This window comes from Orbicella faveolata, unplaced genomic scaffold (genome assembly GCF_042242905.1).
Source record: "Orbicella faveolata isolate gen_17 unplaced genomic scaffold, um_ofav_v1 contig_46, whole genome shotgun sequence".
NCBI lineage: Eukaryota > Metazoa > Cnidaria > Anthozoa > Scleractinia > Merulinidae > Orbicella > Orbicella faveolata.
Genome location: NW_028301576.1, coordinates 11,318,294 through 11,341,376, shown reverse-complemented (window position 1 = coordinate 11,341,376; position 23,083 = coordinate 11,318,294). Strand labels below are relative to the sequence as shown.

The following is a 23,083-nucleotide window of genomic DNA, read 5'->3' as shown; positions in this document are numbered from 1 at the left end:
CCTGTAGGGGAATATGAACTGACGAGAGAGTCCAACGTGCGTGTGACTCAGACAAGCTTTACTCAGTCTTGACTGCAAACTGATTAAGACCTGCCATGTATTATTATCTTAATACTGAGAAAGAGAAACTAGACTATTTAATGATGGTAGAGAGATTGCCATCACGCGAGAGTGCAGTCATCAACACATTCCGTTTTACTTTCTTGAAACAACGGAAGATACCTAGTTATATCTTTATTGGTAACTTGGCTCAGCTAATCCCTGGACGAACTTTCCCGCTGCCCCTTTTGATCACTTAGGAGTTCCGCCCTGGGAAAAGCAACAACCGAGAAATAACATCTTGACATTGATCATTACTGAATCATAAACAACTGCGCAAAAATAAATAAATTGTGCGGAAATTAATATGAAACTTTGTCACGTGCGGCGACTTCAACCTTTCAGACGCTAAGATAAGGAAAGACGGTAAAACTGAAGAGGAAACAGATCACATCCTTCATGGTGCTGCTTGTGGAATATACCTTCTTAGCTTCCTTCCGTACCTCCCAAGTTCTAATCCATCTTTATTCAACTTCCTTGCTGAATGGCTTAAATTTCGTGTTTTGAAGTGTAAATCTAGTCCTCTCACTCACAGATCAGAATTCTACTAAGTTATCTCCTGTCGGCTGAACCACGTTAACGTTTAGCATCTTTGTTATCTTTTACTTACTTCCTCAGTGGGTGAAAACGGTTAGTTTAACTACTTGGAAAAATAATTTCAAGGACTACATTCTATACTGGGAGTGTGCAGGATCAATGTATAATGGCTAAACAGTTATAACTTTTTTTCATCTGAACACATGAACATGCGATCTCTGACAAAGCAAGTGCAATGTACAAACATTTAAAATTGTAATTTTCATACGCTGATAATTTTGTGTAATCTACCGGATACCTTGGATTCTGACAACTTTCCGCCTAAGTTTTCTTGTAACAAAAAATTTCTCCCACAATTAGTCAGTATTAGACTGCGACAGCAATTGGAGTGTTCTCCTGTAAGAAGATGTACATTATATTCTGCCTATGTACGCGTTGCGGGCGCACTCTTCTATATGGCTTTGTTCCCAGACTTAACGAGCAGTGCGTTACCAACGGTTTCAGAAAGTTCGTCGCACGCTATTTCAATAGAGAGTTTTTCCTTCAGCGTTTCCTTCGACAAGGTGAGGGAAGTTAGCTTAAAGGAATGTGTATTTGCACTAATTATGAGGGTTAAACACAGCTGATAAAACTCTAAATTACTATGCTTCGAAGGGAATATGTCACGATTAAATAAAATAGCTTTCAAGTAATAAGCTCACCCGAATTTTTCCGTGAATGTTAAATTAGTTAAATTCACTAAATTATGCACTTAATGGTTCTCCTGGTATTCACAAATATTCAGTAAGCGTATTGTATTATATCTCGTCTCCGACAAATGTGTTGCTTTATTTCAGTTCGCTTTGTTTGTAATAGAACGTGCAAATTTAAGCCCGGTCGGCGCTCGATTGTTCCTACAGGTCGATTCTATTCGATTCGGTTCGTTTGACTAATAATTTACACTACCCAACAGCCTGTACAGGAGTAAAGCTAGAACCAAACGTGTTCGGATCGCTCGAACACAGCTTGCGCGATACCCTTTGATTTGATATTAGGCTAAATTCTTAGCAAGTTTGCTTTTACTGAAGACGTGTTGAGCCCTTAAGAAAACATCGACAATAACATATTCCCGGTTCATTGTTTGTGTTTGATGACGCTTCGAAATGATTATTTTTGTTTGTCAAACACCGCACGTACCGGGTTCGCTTTTGTTTTGTTTCGTGAACTAAATATTTTTTCAACACAGGATGATTTCTTCGAATACAGTATGGCTTTCGTCGGGCTTTAGTCAGTGGAATAGACGGTGGAAATGTATTATAACCGTCTTACTCGGTGACAATTGCAAAACCACAGTACATAGTGCAGTCTGTGGATTTAAATTTAATGATTCCAGAACTTTTTTAAAATAGCATAATTTTAAGGGCGACGATAACTGGAGAGCATTAATTATCGACCTCATTCGCTGGCAGGAATATTTAGGGATTATCCATTGCATTTTGACGCATTTTGTGTTTGTTCTTGTTTTGTGAGTAGTTTTGTTTTGTCCTGTATGTTTCTTTTAGGTATAAAAGGACAAATCATTCGTTTAATTTACGTTTTCTGGAAACTCTAGACTTAACTCTAAAGGTAACTCTTCGTTTTTTTCGAAAAATACCCTAAATTTTCATGTGGATTATCTGCTTTCTTCTTCATGTTTACAATTGTTTACAATTAAACTTTTATTGTGTCCAGGCCCCCAACTATCACAAATGTACATATTTAACAATTTTAAAGACAGTAAGCTTACTAGACAACAGAGAACTGTGGGGTGATAGTTGCTGAAAAAAAGTTTTTGTCTTGAAGTTCTTATTTAACAAATAAAGAAGCCTCAGCCGTGTATTACATCGTGATAAAACTCAATGGGCATTTGAGAACATGAGGGAAATGTAGAAAACATGAGCCATAGGCAAGTGTTTTCTACATTTCTTGAGTGTTCTTAAATGTCCGGAGTGTTATATCACAGTGTAATACATGGCTTAGGCTTCTTCATTTGCTTTATGATATAGAGGTGATGTGGCGAAAAACAATAAAACACCCTTTTCTATGTTTTATACTTTGATAAAACATGGGTTTTTGAACAATCAGAGCACAGGGAGGGTCCTATCTATATGATAAAAGTAAATATAAAGCCCAAGTTAAGTTCAAGAGCTTTAGGATATCTTTACATGTAGATTTTAAGAACATAAAATTTCCTGGGGCACCTATGAGCCCAATTTGAGGCCGTCATGCACTCTGTTGTCTTAATTGTTCACCACTAAATTTTTCTGTAGTATGCAAGAGCCGATAACTACATAGCATTGTACACATTGTAACTGTTTGAAAATAAAGAAAAAAAACTTTGTCAAATTACATAATTGTAATATTAAAATTTCAATTAACAAATCTCAGTAAAGAGTCTTTCCATACTGCTGGAAATTTAGAAACCTTGATCAAATCATTCAGTTTATGGATTCATTTCAATGTGAGCACTAAAACACCATTTAATGGAGTTAAGCACCATTATTAGACAATCATGGCTAGTTAGACTTTGCATTTTCTCGTTTGCAGTGCAAGACATCTACATACTAAAACTGACTTTGAATATTTGTCTTCTTCATGTATCACACATACATGTATTTGGCCAGCTGTTAGATGAGAGCAACGTGTAGAATACCAACAACCGTAATCTTCATCTTACTGATGAATGTTGTTAGAAATGGCATCTTGTGATGTAAGTGCTGCTACTCTGGAGAATCTTGGTCAAGGCCTCTTTGGCGTTCAATTGGAGGTAAGGGAATTGAGCAGTCCCCCATCCATCCCCTTAAAATCTTATTCAGCCAATTAACCAGAAGTCAGTTATTTGTTCAAGTTTACTATTAATATATCATGTACAGTGTTCAGTTCATGCAAGGACTTGTGTTGTTCAATCGCTCATGACTATATTACTTAATTGTCCCCAGTCATGAGACTTTGAAAATGTGACCTTTTTCAGGTGACTGAAAAATTACTGGAGGCAGAAAAGAAGAAACTGACTCAGTTAGAGTTACAGCTTGATGAAGAGACAGGGCATGGAATAAGTAGCGTAGAGAAGGTCAGTTTAAGTTCATTGACAATTTTATTACAGCTGTATTAGTATTATAGTATAGGTATAAAATAAAATCTGTCACATTTAAATGCTGTAAAATAAGGAAAGGGCCAGTATTTCCATTCAATCATCAAAATTGTTGTTGTTCTTTTTAAATTGAAAGAGATTTTCAGCAATACTTTATGACAAATATTTATAGTTAAATTGCTTTCAATTTTCAATGTTTTACCTATTTGATTTTCCAGCGTTAGCTGACACAACAAATTTAATGTCCTGAAACTTTTATTATGACACTGTAGTAATTAAAAGTGTGCACCAATTTTTCCTAGCAAGTAAGCTCAAATAGGGATGCTATGAATGCCATACATCAAAATAATACAGTAACTAAGTATTTGCAAATTCTTGTCTTATATTAAAATTCTTGTAGATCATAGGAGTGAAAGAACCGACATCTGCATGAATGTCTCCTAAATGGCTAAATTTTGAACTCAGTAGCCTAGAATAATTAAAAATGTAGGATTTGAACAGATTGAAAGAGGGCAAGTCTACGGTTCTGTTTAATTAATGTATGTATTCACTTGAATTTTTCCAGGCAAAGGAGTTGACGCGTCAAAAATCAAACTATACGTAAGTATTATTAAGTGCTACATGTATGCTTTTGTACCAGATTGAAGGAGTAATTTTTTTAAACAAATTATACAATTATATCTATTTTGAAAAAATATTAGTCAGAGCCATTAGTTATCTTAAGTTGGAGAGAACAATATTCAATGAGTAAAGTAAACAACTCTTCACTGTCACTGGACTGTGTGTAGATGTTTGAAATTACATAGGCCAGGCTGATTTTATTTTCATTTACAACTAATATACACAGATAAAACTTTAAAAAAGGACCAAAGAGATATAAACTGCTATCTGCATAATTAGGAAGGTACATGCAATTTACACAGAATGTCATATGCTCAAAATTGAATTATAATTATTAAGACTAAATAAAAAATGGTTTGTTTCAGTTAATGGCAATAAATGCATACATGTACAAAACAATGGAAAAATCATCTTTAATTTAATTTCCAATTATTTCACATTTTAATATAAATATCATGGTTACAGACGTCTTTCAATACAGCATCACCAGCTGGCTAAAGAATATGAAGAAGCTGCAAGAGGATTGTTGAGAAGATCAACCAAGCAAAGGAGGGTAAGCTTAATTCTCTTGCAGACCTCAGATTTGCATAATTTATTTTTCTCAATTTACTTTTTCACAGATTTTCAATTTTGTGATGTAACCTCATAATTATAAAAATTTGAAGTACAGTCTGTTGCTATATTTTTACTCTACATGTACACTGTCTTATTATGAGTTTTAGAAATTAAATAATAGACCATTTTACAGTTGTCTGCTCAGTGACCTGGCCTTTGTATAGCAGCGAGGCTAGAGTTGACCTTGTTTTGATACAGACCTCACTGCTTTTGTTGTGTAAAACAAGTTGTTCTGATGCTAACTAGGTGCATTTACATGACAAAAGCAGTGAGGTCTGTATCAAAACAAGGTCAACTCTAGCCTCGCTGCCATACAAAGACCAGGTCACCGAGCAGACAACTCTAAAATGGTCTATTATCTAATAATAATTACAGTATTGTTGAAACACTGACGATTAAGATTTCAGAGCTATTATCCTTGTAGCATGTAGACTAGTCCTTTTTCACAAAGGAATTAAAACTAATTTAATAAAAATTATATACATGTATGTACATCTTGGATGGAACAAAATTTATTGAACAAAAGAGCAGAATGATGTGGCAATACATCAGCAAATTGTGCAAAGGTTTATTTGCACATAATATGATTTAATTACTTTCTTACACTTGTCTTCTGTACGTGTGTCCAACTCCACAAGTTTTAAACAATAACCGTTCACAACAACCATCTATTTTGTTACCTGCCGCTTCTTGTAAAATAAAGTGTTAAATTTGATGTACAATCAGATTTTGATTAGTCACTACATTGGTTGTTTGCTTGTACATGTAATCACAAGCAAGCACTTCAAGTTTAAGAAAATGATTTTGTCTTTCTTATAGTCCACTAGAAGTCTTCCATCACTTGGATTTAAGCAGACTGTCAAAGCAAGGGTAACTGTAATAAACTCGTTTTTACATAAGTTGTACAACTGAGTTGTTTAATTAGAGACTATGAGTTTATTTAAATTGTCTCATTGATTCTCACATTTTCCTGAAGTCACAAAAGGTACTGCACGTGCACAATATTGTTGGAAATTGCATCTTATTGAACATTATTTTGTATTCTAATTAAGTTATTCTTAATTTATCCATTTCCATTGATTGTGTAGATAAATATTATTGTTTGAATTTAAGTTGTAGTGCATTGAGATAAAAGTGATAATTTATGATCTGTAGCTCATCTCTGCTTGTTTTACAGCCCACCATCTTTGGAAATCTTGTACAAGAAGATTGGGAAAACCATAATAGCAATGTAAGAGTTGAACAAGATTGAATAGAAGTACACATACAGTCTTTTATTTGAATTTAGTAGCCACTCAGCTGTGATATATTGGAAATCTGTGAATCTGATTCAGTTGATTCTCTCATCATTTTCTATTCATTGATAGACAATGATTGGTGTACACTGATCTTGAAACTGAAAATTATTCTTCATTGTAGGCTTAAAAATACGTTAAATGTAGGTTTTGTGCTGTAATCCTTTAGAGCGTTTACTTAAACCATTGGACTACTTGCTGTCATTTCCTATGAGTGATAGTCAACTCAGCACACCTCATTGACAATTCACTCATAGAAAACTTAGGTTCCTAGCTCAATTCTTGATTTAATTGAAATGGTTTTGACTGTACTTATTGAAAAAAGGACTTGACATCATGAGGTAACCTTAATATAATTTGTTGTTCCAGAAAATATCCATACCGCTCCCATGGAAGGATTTTATTCTGAACCTCCATACACCCCCCTGGAAATTCCGTTTTAGCTTTATACTTTCCTTATTGATGATTGTTGTTTATGAAACCCCCTTGGAATTTCCAGTGACCTTCAAAAAACTGTGACAATGACCACAAGAGTAATAGACCTTAACTAAGCTATTTGAAAATAGTGGTGTTATTTAGAGTACCACTGTACTGTCTCTCATAATTTTGATGCTTTTAATTAGTCAAGTGAAACTGATCAGAAATAGTTTAAGGTGGCTTTGTTTTTGTTTTCCGTGCCGTAGTCTGTGAAAAAGAATACCACCTTACTTCCATCAAGAAATCCTGCTCATCCATCAGACTTCACAGGGGTATGTAACTGCAGCTAAATGAATAATTATGTCCTCATTATATTGCAGATATGGCAAAATAAAATTTACAGCTTCGCTTATTCACGATTGTAATACATGTAAAGTGTTAACACTAAAAGTAATCATATGATCAAAACCAGTATAACATTTAACCAGTAAAGAAGAGTATGTGATGGAAACCATATGCATGCCCATCCTACATGTAAATTATCGATGTTGCTTATAATTACATGTACATCAATTGTAAATCTGTATTGTTCAAGTTGTTAAACGAGAGAAAAATTTGTTTGCAGGATGTGGTATTTAAGGATGGACATGTGACTTCCGGTACACTGAGTGGTCTTATTGAACGCTTGGTTCCTCTTCCAAATTATTACCCTGATGTAAGCTAGATTTCTGAAGATATAGTTTATTTTTTTTGTTTCTGGTAGCTACTTTTATAACAATAGATTAATGATCAGTATTAAATATATTGCTACCCTCTCATTAATAGTTGTACAATGTATAATATTATGTATTAGATATTATGTATATTATATACATGTACTATACACTATACACTATATACCATATACCATATACCATATACCATATGCCATATGCCATATGCCATATGCCATATGCCATATGCCATATGCCATATGCCATATGCCATATGCCATATACTATATACTATATACTTTCTATTAATTTATATTTAACAATTATTCCACACACACACATTGGATATGGGTTGATAGCTGTGTGCTAGCTATAGTCATCTCACGTACTTAACAAGCAAGTGAATACACAATGTAATTGTTTTATCAAAAAATGCTACTATAATAGAGAAATTAAATTAGACCAGACCTGATGGTTATTTAATTGCTCAGTATACCATGATGGCTAAGCCATTGAAAACTCCTGGATTTAATAACAGTAGTATTTAATAATACTCTGGTATTATCTTTGGATTAACAGTGAAAACCACTTGTCCATGATATTTGAGAGGCCCTACACTTTATAAATTTTAACTCATAGTTGACTGAAAGGTTTTTCTATCAAATTTATTTAGTAGGATGGGATGAAATACATCTTATTGTTCATCGTGCAAACAGAGCTCTTTTAAGAGGAATTAGAAATCACCAGAAACAGTTTGTGCATGTTGTGGCATTGTAACACAGACAGACTGCTCTACTTCTAGTATGTAGTTCCAGCTTAATCATTTTGGGAGAAAATGTGTTCTGTAATAGGCAATTAGTGAATCTGGACACATGAAATACAATATGTGCATTTTTTAAAATATGTCATCATTGCCTCACCGAGCAGAATAGTAGTTTTAAAACAACAATACTACTAATTGTTGTGATAGTACAAGTATTAATTGTAATCAAATATAAAAAGTAACAAGACTTAAATAGGCTTGTGCTAACCTTAATATCTATTAATTTTCAGTTGATAGATCACATATCATTGTTTTATTAATAATACTAATATTGCAGTGTTGTCTTCCTATTTCCAGAGAACATATGTGTTTGCATTTCTTCTTTGTTCAAGACTGTTTATACTTCCCAGTGACCTGCTTTCGAGAATCTCAAAGGTATGATTAATTGTTTACAAATTATTAATTATTGATGAAGTCTCATTAAAATAGTGTTTGTTTTCTAGCGCTGTACTAAATTGCCTTATACTTGTAAACAATCAATTGATTTCACGTGGTCTGACTACTATAGCAAGTTGTAAATGTTATTACATTTATTGTAAATGCAAATGACAAAATTATAAAAACTTAAGCTACTTTTATTGACATTTGGTAGCAGTTAACAAATGGTTTGAGATAATAATAATAATAGTAATAATAATAATAATAATGATGATGATGATAATAGTCGTTTATATATTAGAACTTTTTCCATAAATGTCCAAAAGTGCTTTAAAGTGTGTGTAGTAAAATATTGCATGCATATTTACTTCCTTTTTAATGCTTGATATGATATTGTAAGTAACATACAGTTTTCTAACAAGTGTAAAATATATGTAAGGTAGGTAAAGAAGTAGTGCAATTTTAGTTATTAATTTAGCTTAGTAATTTTAGTTAGTAGCACAACTAGCACAAGTAATTTTAATACTTGTTACAAATGCAGTACTTTTGTTAGTTTCTTTGCCAGTTCGATTGTCATAATTATGTATATACCTATACATGTACATTTATATACTCATTTTTTGTTACTTACTATAGATTCTCAGCCACTGTTCATTGTTTTGTTTATATATTTGAATTTCAGGCTTGTGCTGAGCAATTGAAAAGTGCAACTCCCGAGAAGGTTAGTGGTAGCAACTGTGGTCCCTGAAGTGTTTTAACTGATAAATGATGTAATGGATATTTGTAATCACTTTTTGATGCAGAAATGGAAGTTTAAAGGGTAATTAAACAAGTGGAGGGAAACAATGAATGCTTGAATGAGAGACACTGAGATAGCCTGTAATCAGCAAACTTGAAAATGTAGACTAATTTTTACAAGATGAGCAATCCATAACATATACATTTCCATTTAGCTTTTGGCCCACATGCATGACATGATCATCAGTCTGTAATACTTTGGTGGACTTTTTTAAATTTGGTTGCTGAAGGAACAACATTTTAAGCTACTTTTCAATTTACTGGTGAGGAATTAATCTACCAATATATGAATATATTGAAATGCTTTTACAAATTATAAGTCTTTAATTTAACTCTTATTTTTTTAGGCTAAGGTGCTAGCCTGTAATTTGGTTCAACTTTTGAGGTACGTCATAATACAATTTTTTAAACGGGCTGACTTATTTCAGTGCATTGAACATTTATACTTATATCACCTAGCCCCTATGGTTATTCCAGTCAGCCTGAGTACTCTACGTTTACTCTTGGAACCCTCTGTATGCAATTATTAATTGAAGGGAAGAAGAAGTACAAATAAAGATTGTTGTTGTTTTACAATCCATACACAAATGCACTGTGGTCGGTGTTTGAATCCTTAAGCCAGATCAGGACGTTAAAATCAGTGATTTTGCTTGGTATATGTGCCTTTGCTAAATGCTTGGAAATAGTGACTTTGTTTATCATAGTATTTTATTGTAACTTTGTTTCATGCAGCGAATGGACGGAGACGTTTCCAAATGACTTTAAGGATGAAGTGATGATGATGCATATCAAAGATATTACCAGTTATTGTGCATCACTCACTCTGGTATGTGCAGACCTTGTGATATTTTTCTACCGTGAAAAGTAAATAATTAATTGTTTTCACGGACTAAAAATTTATAAAATGGGACGTATCGTTTGAAATACTGTAGCCTTTGGCGAAAACGCAAAACAGAATCCAGATGTATGTGAACTCAAGTTATTATCTTATTATTATATACTCTTACGATTTTGTCTTAGTTGCTAATGAGACGTGATTCTGTTGTGTAGAAAATTCATGGTAAAAGAAGGAATTCATAAACTTACTGGAAGTGATGATGTGAAAATTTGAGTTGATTAGGATATTATGGCTATCTTTTTTTTTATCAACTTTTTATTATATTAATTTGTCCCATTCCTATTTTGCCCCAAGGATTTAAGGAACATGGTTGGCCAGATGACTCAGTCGTTATTCAAAAAAGTATGTGTAGGAAAGACCATTTCTCTTTTCAGTAATAGCTCTCTTTTTCCAATAGAATTTTTTAACGTAAAGCCTTTCTTAGTTGCAAACCTTATGAAAATTGATTTTACCTGTGGAAGTTACTAGTGTTTGCTAAGGAACATTTCTTGTCGTCATGGCAAATGACGTGTCAACTTTCCAAGGGAAAACTCTTTTGCCACAACGTATATCTGATCAGAAAATATATACAATGCAGCAATAGAATTGGCTCTTTACCATAAGGAAAGCAGCTATATATGTCCATGGATGTAATGAATTTGACTATCTTGTCCAGAAACTAGGACAAATTTTAAAGAAACAGCGTGCCAAACTTCATTTACTTTACTTCCGTTGATCTACTGCTGGCATTTTTTGAGAACGTAGATTAATAAACTTGTTTGAAAAATTACTATTTCTAGCTTTCTTGTAATTCTTCTTTCGTAAGATTATATTCGGTCAAAATTGCGCGTAGTGTTGTAAATGATTTTTCCAACGTTATATGTTCATTTAATTGTTGATAAGACTGTTCCCACTAAATTACAACACATAAAGACTTGCAGTATCAATATTTTGTCTTTGTAGCTAGCTTTATTGGATAAGTATGAGGAGATTTTGTTGAAGGCAACAGCAGCTGCAGAAGATAGAAAACTGACTGGTTCAACAAAATACAAAGTATGTTTGGAAGTAGCGATAACTTGTTTCTAACCTGTGTTATTTGCTTATTCCTTCGACCCGTAGTTCATTCGTTTGTTCAGCTGTACGTTCTTTGGTACCATGTACGTCCGTTCGATCGCTCGTCTTTTCTTTTGTACTTTTGCTTGTCTGTGAATCATCCATTCGTTTCGTGCATTCGTTCACTCCTTCGTTTGTACGTTCATTCTCAGCCACGTACGTTCGTTCGCTGGTATGCCTTGTTTGGTTCGTCCGAGTATTCTAGCACCCTTTTAGACCCATTTTTATGTCAAAACCCGTTGTCCGTTATAAACAGCATAAACCTACGGCATTAGCCAATAAAAATGTGAACGATTTGTAATTATACTGGAATTCTCCTGTTGATCTTTCATACGTTATTTTAATGTATTGATATTTTTGTTGCCAGTGTTGTCTGGAGGTTTGCCCTAATCCTGTGATACTTGCCCAACAGCTATGTCACATTGAGATGGTAATACTACATGTATCTTATCAACATCATGTAAATAACTAACTTCCCTTCCTTATGGGGTTCCCTTAAATTAGTCTCTGGCCGTTTCCTAATATGTACTCTTAGCAGTTCGGAAATCTCCATAGCAAACAGAAGGAGGCCAAAAAAAATTGCCTGTTTTGTTGTACTTTAACGCAGCTCCATTTCCCATAACATCTAGCTGAAACGGACAAGATGAACTTAGCATACTGTCTTTGCTATACAGATAAGAAACCTTTCAATCAACCTACTTGTACATGTTTTTTACCAGGAAAGACTTGCCAACATAGGACCAGAGGAGTTTGTGCAAACTTTCATTCCAAGAGATGAAGCGGATTTGAGAGTAAGATCAATCGACTTAAAAATATTAAAATGTTTGTTGTTCTATAGTTGGCGTTTTTCCCGCTACAGCGCGCTCATTCATCGGCTAGTTCATGGTAACATGACATCTAACAATGAAACTGTTTACCGCCAAATGCCATGAGCGGGCAACTTTGCGAAAACTTTCACGTCAAACGGGAAACAGTTCACTGTTACCCGCGAAATGTTGACCGCTGTTGCACGTGATCCGAGCGTGCAGTTGAAGGTGGCCTGATGCTGTCGCTGGAATCCCAGCGCGTTTTTCGAATCTCAGTGTTTCCCTCGCCTTCCTCTCGGGAAACAAAATTCACTGTTCCCCTCTGGACCACTCATTAAGTGTTAATTTTTACATTGACACATTGACATGAAACAATGTAAAAAAGAGCAGCGATTTCGTCGAGAAGGTCTCCTCTAACACCATCTACCCGCAGGAGATCATGGTTTCCTTTGATGTCATTTCACTCTTTACATCAGTACCGACGACCCTAACACTGCAGGTTACTAGGAACAGGCTGGAAACCGATCCGACCATCTCTGAAAGAATCAATCTGTCAGTGAACAACAACACGAAATGTATTTTGTCACTAATTTGATCTCGATGATGTACAGATAGTGGACCGCTGTTCGCAGTGGTCGCGAAGGTTGTTTCTAGAAGCTTGGCATTTGATGCGTTACCAGAATTATATTAATGAGCACATCCAGATTCCAGTCAAGTACACTATTTTGGCCAATCCCAACTGGGAATCTCGCTCATTTCTGAAGACCTCAATTACATCTTGACGCCGTTTTTAACGCATATTTTTTTATGCTGAAGAAGCATATGTCCAAAATGTCCAAATCAAACCTTTTTTAGTCAGTGACAGCAAATATTTTAATATTTTTATCATGCCTGACTACACATTTACACTATTTTTAAAATCAAACGACTTGTTTCTTTCGTTGTCACGAAGCTTGAACTCACAGTCCAGGAACAAATACGTACATTCGTAATGTCTCGAAACTGCTTCTATTTATTTCATGAAATGAAACGAAATGAAAGACTTTATTTAAGTGTCAATGGTATTTAGCTTGAAAAAGTAACTGGGGACACTCTTTACATATTAAAATATACCTTAGCGACATAAAGTTAAAATTATTTACAATCTGATTCCAAACAAAAACGCTCAATAGATGAATATTCTGTATGCATCTTCCAACTTCGTTTTTCACTAACGCATAGCCGAGTTGATTATCACTTATAGATATCTGGACCGAGTTGTGTAATTGCAGCCTTTGGTAAGATTATATCGAGTAAAAGTTTAGAGACCTAAATTTTGGTATTTTTACATGTAGGCTAAAAATCAAGAAGAATTTCGCTTTCCTTTCAGCGAATAGACAAGGATGGCAGAACCAACCAATGTGTTAATGTTTTGACTCCATGGTGATTTATTTTATTTACAGTCTACACTTAGCTATATCAAGAGAACAAGTAGCTTAGAGGCCTACATCGAATGGTTCAACCGACTGGGTTATCTTGTGGCAACTGAAGTTTGTCTGGTAAGTTGAGAGACAGACTGTATTTATCACATTAGGTACATGTCTTTTTTAGTCACTCACGAGTTGCTAATTAGTGATTAATATGCTTTTTGTTTAGGGAAACAAGAAAAAACACCGGGCAAAAATCGTTGAATATTATGTTGAGGTCGCGACCGAGTGTTATGACAAAGGGAATTTCAACTCAGCAATGGCTATTATTGGTAAGACAAGGTTTTACTATCACTGAATGGTTTGAAACCATGGTTGAACAGAAAGGCAATGAGGAAACCAATTAGGGGTGAAAATTATAGAAGACTGCGGCAGGGATTGCATTGATCGTTTTGCTGGAAATCAAGCTGAGGTGATTCTTCCTCCATTGCCCAGCCACCCAAATCTTCCACGAAAATGGAAGATTACATTTGAATGGTTTCATTGATAGCATATTTATGTTTTATCAGTTAAGTAACCAGCGACAGCTACTTGGCTGAAGTAGCATAATTCTAAAATAAGCTATAAAATACCTGATTATTTTGTACTTGAGTCCAAAGTGGCCGTTAAACATTTGGTTTTAATTACAGCTGGGTTAAACATGAGTCCTGTGGCCAGATTAAAGAAAACGGTAAGTTTCATTCTTATATTTGTATCTAAACCAGGTTTTCTTCGCTTAATCCTTGTTCAAAGTGCAGTAGAAATTTCTCATGAGTTAATCGCTTAACCCTGAGGCTATGTTGAAATAAACACGTTCCAATTTATGTTGTTTTGTTTTTTATTCCCTACTTTGTTATAAACGTTATTAAATTGCTGTATTGTTGTGTGTATGAACGTTTTACAATGTAACAAAATCTAATCAGAGTGCCCTGTGGGAGACTTGGGTGCCTGAACTTGCCAAGGATTACTGCGTTGTATTGTTGATGAAGACACTTTTCTCCCACGGTGCCTCTGTCCACCCAGGATTGTAAGTATTTTCTGATCATTTTCAGTGGTCCAGAGTAAAATGCAGAAAGTTTGACCGACTTGAACGAGAGATGAATCCAGCCTCAAACTTTGCTTGCTATCGAACAATGTTCAAAGTGGCTACCGAAAGCAAGGGGGGAAGGGTAAGTATTATCGTGCGTCCTTAATCTCCCGCTTCGATTCAAAAGAGTGCACGACACTCACTCACTCACTCACTCAATCCTCTTCGTTCCTGATGGAACTTAGTTCATCCACTAGTGCCCGCCACCTGACCCTATTTTGAGCAGTGCGTTTCGCCACGTGAGCTTCTCTCATCTAACGCTGCCATTTTTGTGCGCCTCCAGGTGTGCTGGGGTCTGCGTCTCTTACGCTTCCCTGTGGTAAGACAATGGTGTGCTAATTGTTATTGTTATTTTACTTTCAGTTTGAATTCACGATCCCTTTCTTCAGCTTGTTTGTCAAAGATGTTTATTTTCTTAACGAGGGTCACTCCAACAGGTTGATATATTTTATCAGTTGTTGTTGCCGTTGTTGTTTTTTTTTCAGGTATGTGATTTCATGTGTATCTTATTTAATCTTTTTTTTTGGTTTTCTTTTCGCAGACTTCCGAATGGACACATAAACTTCGAGGTAGGTGGTCCTTTATACTATTTTGTTTATTTCAGGTCTGTTGTCTTCAAGGCAGTAAGCATTTTCTAGTGGTTTGCTCAAACGTCACTGCGTTACTGTTAACTTGTCTTGTAGAAATTTTGGCGGCTCTCAAAGTTGATAACAGATTTTGTCACATGGAAGGAAGTAGCTGTAAGTTTTGATTGAGCATGGCCTTTTTTCGTATGTATAAATTTACGTTTCTTTGTCGTTGTTATGGGTAGTTCGTCCTTCCCCATGGTAGTATATACAATGTACCATTGACATAGAGTTGCGTTTTTTTTTGTTTTTTGTTTTGCTTGTCGTCATGTTATTGTATATCAATTGTACTCAGCGTAACAGCTTACGTAAAACCAGGGTTGCATAGTGCCATTTCTCAAGTTCGTAAACAAGTGAAAAAATTTTGGATAGATAATCTCGAGAGATTCGTTGGTTACCAGGAATGCAGTCATGTCTTTTGTAACCTAGTACCACTGGTTTTTGTTGTTGTTGTTCTGTTTAGCTTTTGTTTTTATTTGTTTTTGTTTTGTTTTGTTTTGTTTTTTTCAAAGTGCAAGTATGATCGCAACCGGACTGTGTTGAATTACTTGATGACTGTACCAGTCTTGTCCGAAAAAAGTAAGTTATCACCGTACGCGTCATACTTTTATTTGCCTGTTCAATGTAATATCAAAATAAAAAATTGTAGTATTTGGACTTTGCTGCCACAAAACATGTACTTTGGTCAGTCAGAAGAATTAAAACGGGCTGAGACACGTCATTTGAGTTCGTACGGGTCATGGAAACCTGGTATGTGACAGAATATTATAATTTCATTTTCAAGACCTGGAAAGTCATGAAATTGAAGTGTGAGATATGGAAAGTCATGGAAAAGCAATATACTTTCTGAGAATAAAAAGGGAAAAAGATCAAAAGTTGAAAAAATAACAGACGACACAGAAAACCAGTATTAATTCCAGTAAACAATAAACAATAGCACGCATTCTGTGCATCATAATGTGGGAAAATCCCGTAAATAATAGATTGTTTTGACAATACTTTGAGATCAACTGCTTAACATAGGTCGTGGAATACGCCGAAAGCTCGAAAGAGTACGAACCTTGTATTAATCAAGTTGGGTGTTTTATTATTATTATTATTATTATTATTATTATTATTATTATTATTATTATTATTATTATTTAAAATTCATCATAACATTAATTAACATATTCCATACAAATTGGTATACACAAGGTAAAAGTAAGTAAAAGAAATAAACTATTAAAACCTATTTCAACAGTGTTTACATAATGGCTCCCTCCTGGGTTTCAACGTCAATATCGGTATATTACAAGGTAATATTATTATTATTATTATTATTATTATTATTATTATTATTATTATTATTATTATTATTATAAGCTTGTGCTCGAAGGACAAATCAATTCAGCGCTGCGTTTCCTTAGTGAAACATCAACAGGGGGCGTGCTGGAGCTAACGGATGACGTCATGGCCCAGTTGAAAGAGAAACATCCAAACCCACAACCAACAACGCTGGGCTCACTTCTCTTCGGGCCGATTAATGACGATATCCCTGAATCGGTGTACTCAGAGATAAATGGTGAGATGATAAGGGAGGCTGCGTTAAGAACAAAGGGATCAGGGGGACCATGCGGGGTTGACGCTAATGGTTTTAGAAGAATGATGGCTTGCAAATCCTTTAAACAGTCGTCTACAAAATTATGCGAGGCGTTAGCCACAATGACAAGGACTCTATGTACTACTTATATCGACCCTGCAACCATAGAGCCACTGGTGGCAAGCCGATTGATTCCCCTGGATAAAGGTGAAGGTGCAGTGAGGCCTATAGGGGTCGGCGAGGTGATACGAAGGATTATTGGAAAGTGTGTAATGAACGTTTTTAAGGGAGACGTGGTTGAGGCGAGTGGTTCACTCCAGCTATGCGCAGGTCAAAAGTCCGGCAGCGAGGCTGCTATACATGCTATGCGTGCCATATTTGAAGCAGATGACACGGACGCGGTACTGCTCATCGATGCTTCTAATGCATTCAATGCACTTAACAGAGCAACTTCACTGCATAATATCCGGGTTCTCTGCCCTGTAATTGCAGCATATGCCATCAATACTTACAGGAAATCGGCACGCTTGTTTATTACCGGCGGCAAAGAGATCATGTCAGCTGAAGGAACAACACAGGGTGACCCACTTGCTATGGCCCTCTACGCCCTAAGTGTGCAGCCGCTGATCACAAGCCTGCAGGCAGCTTCCAGTACTAAACAGTGCTGGTTTGCTGACGATGCCTGTGGAGCTGGCTCTGTACTGGAAATCAAGAAATGGTGGGATGTCCTCAACAGCCTCGGCCCAGTCTTTGGCTATTTTCCCAACCCCAAGAAATGTCGGATTATCTCAAAGCCAGATAAAGAGGCAAGCGTGAAAGAAGTGTTCAAGGACACGGCTGTCAATGTGACGGTAGAGGGACAAAAACATCTGGGTGCGGTGATAGGTTCACGGGAATATCTAGAGGAATACGTTAGCGAGAAGGTGACCAACTGGGTCAGCGAGATTACCAAGCTGGCAGAGTTTGCTCTTTCTCAGCCTCAAGCGTGTTATGCTGCTTACACCTTTGGCCTCAAGCACCGATGGACCTATTTTTTGAGAACTTTGCCTGATATTCAAGAATTATTGGAGCCTTTGGAGAATGCCATATCTAAGGTGCTCATCCCTGCAATTACGGAGCATAGGTGCACTCGGCTGGACAGGGACATTCTAGCACTGCCAGTCCGTCTAGGGGGGCTTGGCATGACAAACCCGTGTCTTGACGCAAATCTTGAGCAATCCTCCTCCGTCAAAGTTACTATCCCGCTGGTCCAACAGATCGTGGCTCAATCCCATCAGATGCCGGATGATTCTTTGGTCAAGCCACTACAACAGGCAATGAGGAGTGAGAGAGCAACGGTGCTCCAAGACAGGGCAGAGCATATCAGAGGGGTAGCCCCACAGAAAGTCCAATGGGCACTTGACCTTGCTGCGGAAAAAGGGTCATCTGTTTGGCTGACGGTACTCCCCCTTCGTGAAATGGGTTTCAATCTAAATAAGAGAGAGTTCCGCGATGCAATCAAACTGCGCTACGATTGGCCGGTTGATGATATCCCCTCCACCTGTGTATGCGGTGATGCTTTTACAGTGGACCACGCAATGATATGCAAGAGAGGTGGGTTCGTTACCCAACGTCACAATAAGCTGAGGGACTAAGAAGCCGAACTCCTGAATATGGTTTGTACCGATGTTGAGATTGAGCCTGTCCTACAAGACATCTCGGGTGAACAGCTGGGAAGAGGTTCTAATCGAGCTCCAGATGCGAGATTAGATATTCATGCGCGCGGGTTCTGGGAGAACCAACGACCAGCATTCTTTGACGTGAGGGTTTGTCACCCTAATGCTGATTCGTATAGGGACCTAGAGCTCCAACAGATATACCGCAATCATGAGAACGAGAAGAAGCGCCTTTACGCGAGGAGGGTCTTGGATATCGAACGAGGAACTTTTACACCCCTTCTTTTCACGTCAACAGGCGGCATGGGAAACGAGTGCTTGCAATACCATTCCAGACTGGCGCAGCTGATCTCCATCAAGAAAGGAGAACATTATGCTAAAACAATCTCCTGGATAAGAGCAAGGACATCCTTCGCTTTACTAAGATCCGCACTAATCAGCCTAAGAGGTTCAAGAGCTAGAAGGAAAGCCTTTTGTGACTTTAAGAACATTGATATTGACGTTGAAACCCAGGAGGGAGCCATTATGTAAACACTGTTGAAATAGGTCTTAATAGTTTATTTCTTTTATTTACTTTTACCTTGTAATATACCGATATTGACGTTGAAACCCAGGAGGGAGCCATTATGTAAACACTGTTGAAATAGGTTTTAATAGTTTATTTCTTTTACTTACTTTTACCTTGTATATACCAATTTGTATGGAATATGTTAATTAATGTTATGATGATGATAGTAGTATTAGTATATTGATGATAGTAGTATTAGTTATTATTATTATTAAAGATTCGCACAGCTATTGATGATATTGAAGCTGGTTTCGTCATTGGCTCCGGGCAACAACAAGTTGCCTAGGGAGGCCAAGAAACACCCCTTGTTTGCTTTTTCTCTTCTTTCTACATCTCCAGCACCTTTCTAAGAATTCTTGCCGACCCCAACAATGCACATCGCTGGATCAGTCCAACAGGAATGCCCACCTCAATGGCTCTCAGATTGTCCTTCAATCTCAGTGGTATTGATCCCAATGCTCCCACTACCACTGGAATAACCTTTGTCCTCACACCCCACATTTTTCGAACTTCTCTTGCTAGATCTTGATACTTTTCAACTTTTTCATCTTTCTTCTCTCTCACCCCATTATCCTCTGGAATTGCCACATCTATAATCTGACAGCTCTTGTCTCTCTTGTCAATGATCACCAAATCCGGTCTCCTAGCCCCTATTTCATGGTCTGTTCGTACATTGAAGTCCCATAGAAGTTTGTAATCCTCATTTTCAAGCACACTGTCTGGAACATGGTCATACCATCTCTCCTTTCGTTCAAACCCACATTTTCCTGACAGGTCCCAATGGATTGCTCTAGCCACGTTATCATGTCTCCTTTTGTATTCTTTTTGTGCCAGTTTCGAGCACGAATTTACAATATGGCTAATGGTCTCATTACCCTGCTTACAGATCCTACATTATTATTATTATTATTATTATTATTATTATTATTATTATTATTATTATTATTATTATTATTATTATTATCTGACTGCTAGAGTTTTTGTTCTGTATTTTGTCAGATCTGGCTTTAATGTCGTATGAATGCGAGGCGCCTGAAACTCAGTTTGAGAAAGAAAGACGGAAATCTCTGAGGTGAGTGACTGTTTGTATTATTTTTAGCCAATCACAGCGTATATTAAGGCAGAAACCAAAGATATTTCATGACAGGCAACAGTTGTTAACGGGTAGAAACAGCTATTTTTGCACTTTGTCTGTTTGTTTTGTCTTTTTGTTTTGGTGAGAACTGCTCAGTATATCATTCTGAAGATTTAAACTGTGGTGACGTTATTGATAGACTCCTTTCTTCTTCTTATTAACAGTTCTGAAATTGCTTTGTTTCTCAGAGCTGAAAGAAATGCTGAAAAGAGATGACACATTATCAACAGAACATCATGATCTACTTGATTAGCCCTCTCTATCAGTCTCGGCTCATTAAAAAGAGTGAAATATAGCACTTGGTGCTGGTTTCTCAATGCCCGTAATGAGAAACGAGGGCGGTTGTGCATTATACGTCAATGCCATGTGAACCCTACACAGCCGATCAAACACAAGGAATGTCATTTTTGCAACATTTGTCCCTGTGCTATACATAGTGTATGCTAGGTTTGAAGATGGTAGATTTTTTCTGTGCGTTTTTATGAGCGTTGTTTAAGTTTTCGCGCGCTTAGAATCATGGGTATAGTATCACGGAGGATTGTGATAATCTCGTATGTTATGGTCCAACAGGTTAATACATATTTGTCGATTTTTCTAACGGACTTTTTCTAAAAAGGTCAAGAAAATTTACAATATGTCGTAGTTTTAACAATTTTAGTATTTTTCATATAAACAAGAAACTACCCATAGATTAATTTATCATACCGAATTTAGTAATATGCGAAGTTTCATATGAGTCTGTTGCAAACTCATGAAAATATGGGACCCCAAAACTTGCCAATTTTACAAAGAAATGTATGCCAGGACGACACAGGCGTCGCACATTTACAAAACTTGGCATGATCATTCGACCGGTAGGGCTATTTTTCTTTGAAGGAAAAAAATCGAGAAAGCTTGGCATCGTCAAACAGGCCCATTTCCTGAATCTAGGGGATAAAAATTAGTTTCAAAAAATGTATATTAATATAATTACATTAAGTGGCATCTGGAGAATATTCGATAATAAGCTTTCGAGAGATCATTCTTACGGAAAAATACATGCATTCTTGCTGCATGTAGAGTTGAGTGAAAGCGCCAGCCATTGCGTGTTGTGTGAAGCTGCATTGCATCGTCTGGTTTGGCAGCATTTTTGAGCGAACGTGTATCGTTTTGCTACCCAGGGATTGCCGTGTGTACAATCCTATGGACTGTGTTAGATCCAGTGTGTAAAATGATAAACATAATACAAACAAGATACGACGAGTGAAATTAATTGGAAACAACGAACGTGAGATTCTTGGGGTGATGTTGTTCAAAACGCGACGTATGCGAATTGGCCTCTTTCATTTTCCTCAGTTTTGTTGTTGTTGTTGTTGTTGTTGTTGTTGTTGTTGTTGTTGTTGTTGTTGTTGTTGTAATTAATGCAGAGGTTTTCCACTGCCTTTTTTCATTAATAAAATAGAACAAATAATAATATATTCTTTATCAGACAGTTGGAGCAGGGTTAGCTTGTTTTTGCTGTAAATTTTCATGAATGAATTAATGAATGTTTTTACAAGGTTATAGTGTTTTATAGAGATCTTGTTGCTGTTTTTATGCTTTGGAAGTGTCGAGAGCGAATTCAACTTTTAGTTAAAATTAAAATTTAGGTGAAGAAGAATTTAAGTGAGTTGTGTTGTGCACCTGACTGCGAAGATCATTCTTGTCTTGACAAGAATTTAAGTTTTTCAATTTTTGAAAGAAGTGGCAACGACTTGTTTACCTTGTAAGCATTATTTATTGGTGGACAATTGTTGTTGAATTTTGTTTTATTTATGTTAAATCATTTTTGTAGTAAAGAATTTAACATAGATGTTCGTCTTCTGTTAAAATCCACTGGTTATTTGTAGATGGGCGTTTCTAACTTTTTGTTTCAGTACTTGTTTCAGTATTTATTGTAGTTATTTATTTCAACATTAGAGCACTTAATGCAGTTTCCTTTTTCCGCCACAACCAACGTTACTTTTTTTCATTGAAGGATTTTTGAATTAAAAGTGTGAGCAAATATTGATTGTACTTGTGTTTTCTGCAGTTAGCACTGTCTCATTAGTCAATAGTCTGAAAATCAAACCTCTGTCGTTGCGCGATTGTTTTAGCTGAAGTACATTTATTCTGGTCAAAGGCACACTATCATGGCAAGCAAACAGTGTTCGTATTATGAAGTATGTTCGCTCGAGCACGAGATGCTCCACACGAAGACACGACGACAGAATTTGAAAACGTCTACGAGACTTTTTCAACTTGACATCACTACTTTATATATGCCTAGCCCATTGTAACACTCCTTTTATATAGTGTAGCTTCATTGCACTTGTAAGCTGAAAGAAGGAGGTTTACGCTTCCTTGACTTCAAGAACTCGAAATGTTGGAAAAACCGATGAGCGCGCGTACGTAAATTTCAAATGGCAATTCACTCGACGTGAAGTTTAATACTCCGTAAAGAAATTACTGGAAACCATTGTTTGTAGCAAATCTCAGTTAGAATTCGGCCTCCTCAAACACAAGATTCCATGTTGAAGTCCTGGAACTACAAACTTAGACTTTGGTTAAAATAAAATCCAAAGGCCACTCTTACGAAGATAGACGCAAATCAAAGTCTGCATTGATTCTTCTTTTTTTCCCTCTTCTGAATGCCTTTTGCCTCTAGTTTCCCCACGTATTCGCTCTGTTGTATACCTTGCTTGACTTAACGTGCAGCAAATAATCTGACAACACCCTTAAAACGCCAAGATAGAGCGTTTTCACGAGACGTCATCAAATTCTTAA

At 36.3% G+C, this 23,083-nt stretch overlaps 3 protein-coding genes across 5 annotated transcripts; all 3 read left to right on the top strand.

Moving 5' to 3' along the window:
• The first annotated feature begins 481 nt into the window (after positions 1-481).
• Positions 482-22,322, top strand: LOC110052419 (ras-GEF domain-containing family member 1B-like). 3 transcript variants are annotated; one of them, XM_089278688.1, is made up of 27 exons: positions 483-1,199; positions 3,279-3,421; positions 3,626-3,724; positions 4,311-4,345; positions 4,832-4,919; positions 5,801-5,851; positions 6,159-6,212; positions 6,960-7,025; positions 7,319-7,408; positions 8,527-8,604; positions 9,290-9,328; positions 9,753-9,790; positions 10,138-10,231; positions 10,598-10,645; positions 11,246-11,335; positions 11,763-11,825; positions 12,115-12,186; positions 13,644-13,739; positions 13,837-13,939; positions 14,297-14,337; positions 14,699-14,815; positions 15,097-15,170; positions 15,275-15,302; positions 15,417-15,473; positions 15,872-15,938; positions 20,164-20,236; positions 20,488-22,322. In XM_089278688.1, exons 2-27 carry the CDS (start codon positions 3,338-3,340, stop codon positions 20,513-20,515), a joined length of 1,773 nt encoding a protein of 590 aa, XP_089134814.1. In that variant the 5' UTR covers positions 483-1,199; positions 3,279-3,337; the 3' UTR covers positions 20,516-22,322. The 3 variants fall into 3 exon arrangements, with proteins under 3 accessions (XP_020614204.2, XP_089134815.1, XP_089134814.1); XM_020758545.2 differs by lacking the exons at positions 20,164-20,236; positions 20,488-22,322 and having other exon boundaries at positions 482-1,199; positions 15,872-16,226; XM_089278689.1 differs by lacking the exons at positions 7,319-7,408; positions 20,164-20,236; positions 20,488-22,322 and having other exon boundaries at positions 482-1,199; positions 15,872-16,226.
• On the top strand, positions 16,812-18,575 carry LOC149098372 (uncharacterized). Its single transcript, XM_089278690.1, has one exon. It carries the CDS (start codon positions 16,812-16,814, stop codon positions 18,573-18,575), a length of 1,764 nt encoding a protein of 587 aa, XP_089134816.1.
• On the top strand, positions 18,594-19,291 carry LOC149098371 (uncharacterized). Its single transcript, XM_089278686.1, has one exon. It carries the CDS (start codon positions 18,594-18,596, stop codon positions 19,125-19,127), a length of 534 nt encoding a protein of 177 aa, XP_089134812.1. The 3' UTR covers positions 19,128-19,291.
• Positions 22,323-23,083: the final 761 nt, after the last annotated feature.

Bases quoted from the DNA above. Each gene is read 5' to 3' on its own strand.
- LOC110052419 (XM_020758545.2), top strand. From the start codon at position 3,338: ATGTTGTTAGAAATGGCATCTTGTGATGTAAGTGCTGCTACTCTGGAG. The intron at 11,826-12,114 runs GTAATACTACAT...GTTTTTTACCAG, and splicing joins AGCTATGTCACATTGAGATG to GAAAGACTTGCCAACATAGG. The intron at 15,303-15,416 runs GTAGGTGGTCCT...CTTGTCTTGTAG, and splicing joins ATGGACACATAAACTTCGAG to AAATTTTGGCGGCTCTCAAA.
- LOC149098372 (XM_089278690.1), top strand. From the start codon at position 16,812: ATGGCCCAGTTGAAAGAGAAACATCCAAACCCACAACCAACAACGCTG.
- LOC149098371 (XM_089278686.1), top strand. From the start codon at position 18,594: ATGGTTTGTACCGATGTTGAGATTGAGCCTGTCCTACAAGACATCTCG.